The sequence below is a fragment of the Lissotriton vulgaris genome, chromosome 5 (assembly GCF_964263255.1).
Source record: "Lissotriton vulgaris chromosome 5, aLisVul1.2, whole genome shotgun sequence".
NCBI lineage: Eukaryota > Metazoa > Chordata > Amphibia > Caudata > Salamandridae > Lissotriton > Lissotriton vulgaris.
Window position 1 is genome coordinate 1967841672 of NC_141693.1, and position 11118 is coordinate 1967852789.

An 11118-nucleotide genomic window follows, 5' to 3' on the forward strand; every position below is an offset into this window, starting at 1 on the left:
ACCGCTAAACTCCAGAAAAAACTCCAACGAATCCAAAACGCCTCAGCCAGGCTCATATTAGACATCCCGCGTAAAGAACATATCTCTGGTCACCTGAAAAACCTCCACTGGCTTCCCGTCAATAAGAGGATCACTTTCCGGCTCCTAACCCACGCACACAAAGCACTCTACGAAATCGGACCAGAATGCCTCAACACACGACTGTCCTTCTACACCCCCTCCCGCCAGCTTCGTTCTTCCAACCAAGCCCTTGCCACTGTACCTCGCATCAACAAGACCACCATGGGAGGTAGATCCTTCTCCTACCTGGCAGCTAAAACCTGGAACTCACTTCCCACTTACCTTCGCCTTACCCAGAACCACCTAGCATTCAGAAAGCAACTTAAAACGTGGATATTTGACAAGTAATTCCCCACCCCTCCTTAAGCGCCTTGAGACCCTCTGGGTATGTAGTGCGCTATATAAATCCTTTGACTTGACTTGACTGCATTCAATCTATTGTATACTACCTGACCATTTTGTTACTGTACTATTCAGGAAACCTGGTTACTGATCCCAACTGCAATCTACGAGTTATTACATTTTTCAATCAGTAACACACACAAGTCCATTCTGGCGGCCATCAGGGGGCCTTTTGATCTTCTTAACACCATCGATGCTAGTGTTATTTTCCTCCTGTGCTGATATTCTCTGAATACCATTGTTCATGACGAGCTCAGCTCGTCATGAGTGTATGGAGGTGTACATCATGACGAGCTGAGCTCGTCATGAGCGTCGAAGGAGTTAAAGCAATCTGATAGTTTCGATCTCCTTACCCAGGCAGGCCCACAAGACCGTCCAAGCTTAAAACGCAGCCAGAAGACTTTTTCTCTGATAGCAATTTATGACTATCTGAACCCCCACAAAATTTCAAAAGCACGCACCATGGGGACCCGGTGTTCGACCATCAAGACAATCATCGAATCTCATCCCACACATGAAATTGTATTGGTAGGCAACTTCAACGCCAAATTCCTTGGACACCATCACAAAGTCGAACAGAGGAATAGCAAGCACGACCCATTCAACAATCTACTAACCATATTTGGTCTAAAATCGACTGATCGGTCACCGACCGACGGAAGCCCGCACCACCTTCAAGGAAAACTCCACAATCGATTACTTCTTCATGTCCAGAGGCTTAAGTAATCATCTTCAGAGTTCCGACATCATAAACCGCACAGAAAGCGATCACAACCCACTGGCAAAACGTCTTAATTTAAACCACCAGATAGCCTAGCTCCTGGCCTCTGTTAGCTATCTCATAGAAGAAGAATCAATGAACGTGGTAAAGCGAATCAAGTGCCAACCTTACCACTCACCCATGGTGGCTAAATGGCTTGACGACGTAAATTCTCAACTACAGGAGCATCGAGGGAATCTTTTATCTATCTGGGATCTGATTTCCAGAGACTTGGGAGCCTTTCTCCGTGGCTATAGGGTCTCTCAAAGCGATTCCACCTCCTAAGATACATAAATAAACCTTTGCCAGAATAGAGCATTAACCTCACAAGGAAGAACTTGAGGAAGAAAACCAGCCTGCTCAAACTTAATCCAACACACTGAAATCTACTGGCAGTCAAGGAAGCATGGAATGCCCACAAAAACCCATCTTGGCCCTGAAGCGTACTCAACAAGAGGAGAAATGGAAAAGGATCTTCTTAAAGCTCAAAGAAGGATCCTTAGCTCGATTCTGGCAGTATGTGAACACCTTAAAATCTCTCAGACCTCCGAGATCAAACGTGGTCCCTGCACCTGTGTGGGAGAAACACGCGAGAACCCAGTTTCTGGCACAGAATCTCTCAACTACCACATTCACAGTCTCATTGAACGGAGGAGAACGCCAAATCCCAATTCAACCTAAGGAAATTGTTAAACTAATAAAATCTATTTAGTCCAGCGGGGCGCCGGGCCCAAATGGGCTACCTGCGGGTATTTTCCAATCTACCCCAGAAGGCTGGGCAGCGCTACTTACCCCTTAATCCAACATTGCATACACCCTTGGTAAAACACCTGATGACTGGAGGGGCTCAATACTGTGCCCGATTCACAAAAAAGGAGACCGTTTAAATCCAAGCAATTATGGTCTAATAGCCCTACTAGATCTAGAAGCTAAAGCATATGCACATATCCTTCTGGAAAAATTGGAAAATTGGGCACAAGAAAATGAGTTGCTCCCTTTCTTTCAAACGGGTTTCCGAGGCGGAGCTGCTACAACCGACAACACAATCATTCTATCTGCCCTCTGTCACCAAGCCACCCAACCAGACCAACCTCCACTCTTTGTCTGCTTTGTCGACTACCTAACAGCAGCCTTTGACACGGTCAACAGACAACTACTGTGGAAGAAACTGGCAAATTGGGGCATTCCTTCTTCACCTCTAATAGCCATAGCATACCTATACTCGGAAACCTGGGTACAGGTGTACAACAGGCCCCACATCTCTCTCAGCTAAGGTCTGTATGACTGGAGGTCTGAAACAAGGTTCTGTGCTTGCTCCCCTCCTTTTCAATCAGTACACAGCAGACCTGGGAAAAGATCTTGTCAATAGATGCCTGGCTCCACCCCCCCCTCCCCCCCCCCGGACTAGGCAATCGATCTCTACACATTCCTAAGTACGCAGATGACATAGTCATCATGGATCACACCAAAGTGGGCCTCCAACGAGCCCTAACCATCTTACATGAATACAGCACATGTAAGGACCTTCCCATCAACTCAGAAAAGACCAAAATTATAATAATAGGCAGGCAAAAGCACAAAAAACATAATACATGTACCATAGGCTCCAAGATAATGAATCCAGTGCAGAAATACAAGTTCTTTGGGGTCTGGTTCACAGAAACAGCAAGACTCACCGCCTATAAAAAGGAGCTGACTGATAAATCGACTGCTAATAAAATTGAACAAGTTAAAAAGCCTCTCTGCAGTGGGCATGAGAAAAGTAACTCAAGCTTCTTTTCTCCCAGCACTCTTGTATGGGCATCAAGCGTTTACTGCCGCTTGTTCGGAAATCCTAGAGCAGGCTCAATGTATGGCCTATAAAAAAAATCTTTCTACTCCCAAAACATCTTTCCAGGGCGAGACTTAGGCTGGAGCTCGGGATGCTTAAACATTCATGAACCCTTGAGGCCGACTTTCTAAAATATTATATTTGAATTCTAAAATCTCCAAGGGAAACCTTAAACAGCTGCCTCAGACACATTTTAAAAAATTGACTAGCCCTGGAATAAGCAGCTTACAAAAGCCATGGCCTACATTGAAAAATAAAAACCAGCACTCGCTCTCACTTGCATTTCTTATGCGCCATCTTGGAGGATCTAAAGGACGCCTGACGGCGCCATTGGGGAGATCGGGCTAGCCGTCTGAAGGACGCTAGACTGGTATTTAAGGCAAGTGGGAAGCGTGCGCAGTCTAATCGACCTAACTTGGCAATGCAGAGTGACTGAGAGCGTGCAGCGCTTTACAGCGCAATTTCAGCGAGGCTCTGTGTGCATTTTTAATTCCCCAGTTTTTGTATCTAATTTAATGTTCATTTGTCTTCTTCCTTGTTTTTAATATTGCCCCCATTGCTGCACTATAATTGTTATCTCACCGCACTTGGCGGGTCCCAGGTCATCTTTTCGCTTTTGGGCGCCATCTTGGAGGATCTAAAGAACGCCTGATGGCGCCATTGAGGAGATCGGTCTAGTCGTCTGAAGGACGCTAGACCGGTATTTAATACGGCCATGATTACGAGCAGCGGACTCACCAGACTCTTGCCAGAGTCCAGCCCGTCTGGGCCCGGACTGGCTTCGGGCCAACCACCCTGTCTAATTTAGTAAGTTCTGCAACCACTTACTCGCGTGCAGAATTACTTCGGCTTTGCCCCCTGAAATCTTCGCACTGCACATTTGTGCATAAGGGTACTGAACCATTTACACACTGTGCACTATGTAACCCCCCTAATCAAGCAGTGATAAAGAACACTTTACGATCTGCCTTTTTGAACTGTAGATCTCTTCCGAGGCACTCATTGGAAATCAGCCTCCTTATTCAGGAACATGAGTTAGACATTCTGTTTTTAACAGAAACATGGCTTATGCAAGGCTCAGAAGCAGACATAGTGAACGCCCTTCCTCCTGGTTTTCTAACTTACTCAAAGGACCGACCAGTGGGGTGGGGGGGGGGGGGGGGGGGGAGGTGTTGCTATTCTTTATAAGAACTCGTTGGCATGCAGAGCCCAAAATGGTGAGGTGGAGGACTGTGAGAGCTGCAAGTTCTCCTTACAAATTTCACCTATTGTGGCGATGTCTGGGTTATTAGTCTATCGCCCTCCAGGAAGTATTGGAAACTTTGTGAGCTCTCTTATGGTAACAGTGATGGTTTTTGCCGCTTCAACGACAAATTTTATTACTCTGGGAGATTTTAATCTTCACTTCGACGACCAGAAAGATCGGTCAGCGGCAGCCCTTCAATGTGACCTAAAAGCCTGTGAGGTTAACCTTATAAACCTAGAGGCCACCCATAACAAGGGTCATTTACTTGATCCTATTTTTACAAACATTACTGCCATGAAAGCCGCCTCCCCGATTCCCCTCCCGTGGACGGACCACTTTATGATCCCCTTCGCCTGGCAAACTGAGATGGAGAGTACCTCCACCAGCAGTGTCTGTGCGCCTGAAAGACCCTGGTCTAGGCTGTCTGTGGAGAACTTGACGCTTAGACTGGAGGGCTCGCGCCCATCCCTAGCGAAGGACCCGGTATTGACGGAAGCATATTTCTGTAGATGGATGTCCAATACACTCGACTCCGTCCTCCCCATAAGATCGGCAGGAAGGAGGGAGAAAAGAACGTGCTCCGCTCCTTGGTATACGCCAGAGCTGAGAGCTATGCGGAGGGCCTGTAAAAAACTGGAACGTGCCTGGAGGAGGAATTGGGAAGTAGCTTGTAAGACCGAATATCGAGCTGCGATAAGGAATTACAAACTTAACATCCGGTGCGCTAAAACTCAGTTCCTGGAGAAGAGAATTAGCAACGCCTCCAACTCCTCCAGAGAAACATTTCTAGTGGTCAAGGAACTTCTGAGGGTCCCGGCACCGCCTGCCTCCACTGATAACTTGGAAGAAAAATGTAATGGCCTAGCACTGATTAAAATTTGCTTCTAAAAATCCATAACTTCGGTTATATGCATCTTGTCTCGTTCACTTTGATGTCTAAATTAAAATAAAAACCTGCTTCATTTTCATAAGTTTGTGTTGGATTTCTTTGGAACTGTGTCAAATACTTAACGTCCATTTTGGTACTCTGAACTGCTTGTTTACCACATGTTGAAGCATGACACCAGGTGGTGTGCGAGACCAGTACATAACTTTTTGTGAGATGTTCCAACCCTTTTTAACACCGTGGTCACTATACTGGGAGCGGCCTATGTGGTAAACATTGGATGTCGGAGGCTGTCTGCTCCTAGTGCCCCTAATTCCCTCCCCTAGGCTTCCCTGGGGTTAGTGTGTTTCATACTCTGTAATGCTTAACATGTTCCACTAGTGAAACCGGGCTGCTCTCGCCACTCTACCAGGACTGAGCTAAGGATTTATTATTGTGAATCCAAGGACAATCTTTGGGGGTTTATGAGAATATTGCATGGTGAAGCCTAACCAGTTTTACCACATAATACTCCACCTTCCTACAACTGTGCTGCGCTTAATGGCCCAGCTCAACTACCCCAACTTCAGCCCCTAGCATATCAGCATTAGAACCAACTTTTACAAACACCGCCAAAGGATGTTGAAGAGGGCCAAACATTTAAAATTGAGTGTAGGAGAGTAGGGTCTGCAATCCTATGATCACCCAGATTTTTTGCTTTTGTTTCACTGGTTTACGACTTTCTCTGGCTGTGGGCCTGCCAATCAGACCCACAGCCTGGCTGTTCTCTTTCTAAATTACGATATGTACCTTAGGTGCATTTACCAATTGGTACTGGGCCACCTTATCAGACCCTGTAACTCAGGGCATAGGTGTACCCAGGGCCGCCAGGGGCTGCAGCATGTATTATGCCACCCCTGGCTGGCCTCCTAAATTTGACACAACTGGCTGTATGACAGCTGGGGCGAAGTCGTGTAATCACCCTTTGCTTTAGATATAGTAGCTCTATATCTAACCATACAATGGACACCCGAGTTCCTATCAGTCACTCCTATGGCAGGCCTTGACAATCCTGAAGGCAGAGTGCATGGGCTCGTGTGAACTGTGTTCTGGCCCGAGCCGAGCCGGTTGCAGCTTGCGGAGAAAAGACCCAATGGCTGTTCCAGGATAACGCGTACCACATCGGTAACTTCGGTGTCGCGTTATCAAGACATGTCGAGTAAGGTGTCATACGAATCGGGGTGCTGCCCTCTCACCAACCCTGGCGACGAGGTTAGCATTCCGCCCTTCTAGAGGGACACGACATGTACGTAACTGTGAACCCCGGTTAAAGTTAACGAAAGCCTCAGCTCCACAAAATGGATGCTGCCACCACAGACACGAGTCTGACCTCCTGCTGCTGGGAGTCCTTCCAGCGAGGAGCGCTTGGACAAAGGGTTTCCTGTCGAGGGCGGTGTTCGCACCGTCCCAGACAGGGTTTGTGTATTCTGGGTAGGTAGGGCTTTTGCGAGAAGGTGACTGCGGAGTGGCACCCCGGTGCTCACTACGCATCTGCCGGTTAGAACCAGTTCCAGGGGCGACAGCCCTGGCCTGGGGAAAGTCCGGCAGGGGAGAGGGGTGTAACTACCCCCCTTCCTGGTCCCACCCTTAGGGCAGGACCTAGTCATGTACCCACCCCTTTCTTTAGGATAAAGACCGGAGCGGGGACCCTTCCAAATTAGATCATCTTTGAATCAAGAATACTTTCTACGAAAGGACATTCAAGACTCTTCTCAAGATTTCTCCCTTGTGGCTAAGGAGTAGTCACCCTGCATCAGCGGGCACCATCTAAGAACTCTGCGGTTTGCTGCAAGTCCTTCCTCAAGGAATCCGACGGCCCAGCTCGACGAGAACCGGCTTCCCTGGCACCTCTGACCTCTACCCACGTCATCAGCTCAGCTGTGATCTGTAGGTGCGACGAGACCTCGAGGGACCGGCCATCATCAGAACCTGCACGCTCTTAAAACCAGCACGACCATCGAGGTAACTCTCTGGTGAGTGCTCTGGGGTCCGAGAAGCCCCGACCCTGAGCCGCTCCAGCTCCGAAGTGCAGTCTCCCAGCATCTCCACGATCTGCGTGGGGCCCTTCTGCTCGCTGCTCAGCACGTTGTCTGGTCACTAGCCGCTGGCTTGTGTCCTTCTGTGACGACACCCGAGAATCATCACCGCCGGTCTGGTTGCTCCAGACTGGCCCTTGCTTCCATCTTTTCGAGAAGCACCCCGGACCCTCCTGGTCCACTCAAGACGCCATCTTAGGCCCACCACATGGCCCTGAGATTTGCCGAGGCTTGTTGCCCCATCCTGGGCCCAGCGACGCCGACAGCATCATCCTTCGTGGGACAGCTCGCACCTCCACCGTGGTCGCCGACAACGCCTCCTGGTCCGTGAGACTGCAGAGCCTAGCGTCGCCCACTCACCTGGTCGAGGTGACGGCCAAGCGGTGCCTTCCTGGTACCCTCTGACTACTGGCTAGTAGTACGAACTTGGTCCCCTCTGCTTTCAGGTTTCTTCAATCTCCGATCCAGGCTTGGATCTCTACGAACTATTCAGCACTGGTCGCCGGCCAGCAACTCCTTTTCTTCCGGCTCCTGGCTCGTCAGCGAAGACCCCGACGCCTGTAAGACTTGTGCAGCCGCAGCCCTCGTGGCTAGGTAACTCGGCATTTCGGTGCCTGCATAGCCTCCTTACTCTAGGGTCCCGAGTCCCTCGCTTCCGACTTGCCTTAACCTTTCCGTGTCCTCGGACACTTGTTTAAACGTGCACTTGAAGTATTTGCTAAAGAGATTTGGTTTGTGCTTAGTACCCTGTCCTCATAAAGAGTACAGGGCTGTTGTGATTCCTAATAAATATACTGTTTATTTTCAGAACACTTGTGTGGTGTCCTTTCACTGGGTGTTCAAGGGGTACATGTGTGGTAAATAGCTGGCTTAACGCGCCCTCTCGAGTCTTTAGCCTTAGACTGCTCGTATCCACGCTACTAGGTTAGCTGGTCTATAGGTTGACTTACAACCAAACACCATAAGGGTCGTTGGAACGATACATAGCGGTCGCTAGAATAGCGAACGTTGCATATCGGGCCAACTTCTCACATTGAGAATAAAAATAGAACTAAATTATGCCGACCAACATTTATGGAATGGTTTCGCTGAAGCTTTTACTTCCTGGTACAGTGCCATAATTGGCTAAGCTGGAGTATTACCTTTGACAAATGACTTTAATATATGGGGGAAGATACGGCAGACCCTTTATATTACAGTTGTTTCATAAAAATAAACCTAATGTTATACTTACCCCTGCCTGATGACTACATCTGGAGCAGATAGAACAATACGGTATACAAGGTTAGTGTGCTTACCGTTTATACCTCCACCCTTCCCCCACATAAGATGAAGACTTATTATAAACATATAAAATGCCATTGGGTTGGCCTCTTTGCAGCATGATCCAATATGAAACTGAAGCTTATGAAAATGAAAAATGAACGGGCCACTCATCAAATTAGTAAAAAAATAAAGACAGGAAGGTGAAAAAATATACAGCTGATATAGGTTGAAAGCAATACAAAGGGGACTATTTCCTTATTGCATTACTTAGTGGTCGTCCTAACCATGAGAACGACTTCATGCGGTGAGCAACCAGTAGAAACACTCGAAGTTAACATCTCACAGGAACACAAATTGGAAAATCCAATGAGAAATCTGCAATGCCACAGGGACTCATTGGAGTATCCAAAGTACTGGCAAGTAATGACGTAAGACTTCCCTCAGCGTTACTTGTATTGCACCCTCGTCGCCTTCTCTTGGTGATGCAATAGGAATCCAAAGTCGATGCGAGCCTGGGTGCCAAAGTCCTGGTCTCTGGTTGAACCTGCCCGACACCTTCTCCTTTATATACTCCTATCGAGCATAGGTTTAGCCCTCGGGTCACTGGTGTTATCGGTGCCTCGTGGGTATGCTGTGTGAAGCTCAGATGGAACCTGTACGCCCCACCCGCGAGTATGACGAAGCCCCTTCCCTACGAGCTGCCCCCTCATCACATGCGGGTCAGAAGTAGAACATGTATCATATGCACACCCCACTGGGCCGCCGGGCGGATACAACCTCACCTGTCAAACCTAAGCCCCTCCTCTCCTCCACTAAAAGAACACTGACCCTCATTCTGCCGAGTCCAGGAACCCCCTTCTGCCCCCACCGTAGCTCACCCAAGAGAACCTCTCTAACAACACGAACCCCCGACCGCTGTGCGATACTCGGAGTGGAATACCCGCCCCAAGTGATGACCTCCGAGACACTGGCCTGCAGCCGAGGATGGCCTCCGACCCCCGGGTACACTCACCATGGCCGCAGACACGGTACCGTGACCCCGCTCCCGCTCGTGTGACGAGTCAGTGACAGGTGTGCAGGATACGCTTAGCTCTCTAGAGATGGACGCCTGCCAATGACGTCACTGCCGCGGTACTCGCTGATCCAAAGAGAGGCTTGCAACGCAAACTAGTCTAAACGGAAGTGAAACCTGGGTCCACAGAGATGCTAACCCCACCCCGGCCTGCAGCGTTATATTTAACACGGGGAGACCATTGAACGCGTGATTTTGCGTCGCTTCAAAGTTATTCATTTGAAGTCTGCTCTTGATGAGATGAAGACCGCGTCTCAATTATAGCGAGGGCTGAAGCGGCAGACTTTTCCGTAATAGGCGCCTGGCCTCAGCCTCCACTACTCCATTGCGGGTACGCCTCGAACCTCTATACCCCCCAACACACAAAGCCAACTCTTCCACCTTGCCCATCTCCATATAAACTAGTAACTAGCGGTTAGTCCAGACCTCCCCTAGCCCCAAGAATGGGGCCCCTGCCCGGGAGACGACTTGCAGGAATCAGGGAGAAGGTGGCCAGAGGTGGGAGTGCTCAAGGGCAGACGTGACATGCGGACAGAGCTCTAGGAGGAGCATCAGCGCACAAGTCCTAAAATAAGAAGTGGGGGCCGGGGACGCTCCAAGTTAGGTGGTTGAAAGTCCAGCTTTTGGGCAGGGAGGGCGGCATCCGCCTGGTAAATAAGTGGGGGGGATGTGGACGCCGTCCACCCGCGTGGTACCCCGACTCGAGCCCGAGGAGCATGAATGGGGTGGAGACGTGGTACCCTGTGTTAGGGGCGGAGGCTGAGACATAACCTGTGAGGGAAGTGGCAGAGGCGAAGGGGTAGGTGGACACAAGCCAGGAGAGACGGGGCAAAGGCGATGGGTCTTATATGCAGACCCCCCAGGATATAGCGGCATGGATTAGCAATTTTAGCGGCACAAAAATGGAAATTTAGCGGCACAAATATGGAAATTTAGCGGCAATTTTGCGGCATTTTATTTGGCCACTTTTCCTACAACAAGCACAGATATCTTAGTTTTTTGAGTTATTTAACAACATGAATCTATGTATATTAGGTTTATTTACAATGTAGACACTTTATATTGGCATAGACACAGCTGTAGCTAATAAGACTCATGTTTAATAATGTTAACATGTTCAATAAAAAAAAATTGTAATAGAAATAAATACATATATACCTAAAGAGTGACTTTCAGGCCGTCTCCATCTAGTGATCTTTTCAAATGTCATTCACGTTTCGGCCCCGCCCACCTATAGAATATGGCCTGAGACACTGCCCTTTTAACCATTGCCTGGCTGCGTTATCAGTGATGGCATTTTGCTCCAGCACATGTCTATATCTGCCTAGAAAGTAGTCCGCATAGCAGAGGAGCCGCCACTGTAATTGGTATCACTTACTACAACAGCATTTGTTTCATGACTTGTGGGAAGGCATTTCATCATCTATACTGGAAAAATGTTTTATGATATCACTACTGTTTGGAGTTCATCATTTTAGACTGATGTAATCTGCATGCTCTCTGATCTTTTAAGCGCTAAA

At 48.5% G+C, this 11118-nt stretch overlaps 1 protein-coding gene across 1 annotated transcript in view; it reads right to left on the minus strand.

Moving 5' to 3' along the window:
• The window catches only part of LSM2 (LSM2 homolog, U6 small nuclear RNA and mRNA degradation associated), a 34605-nt gene extending 24940 nt beyond the window's left edge, over positions 1–9665 (minus strand). Inside the window, exon 1 of the mRNA XM_086924671.1 lies at positions 9539–9665. Within this exon, the coding sequence (XP_086780797.1) occupies positions 9539–9541 (3 nt within the window). The 5' untranslated portion in view covers positions 9542–9665. The remainder of the gene's footprint in view (positions 1–9538) is intronic.
• Positions 9666–11118: the final 1453 nt, after the last annotated feature.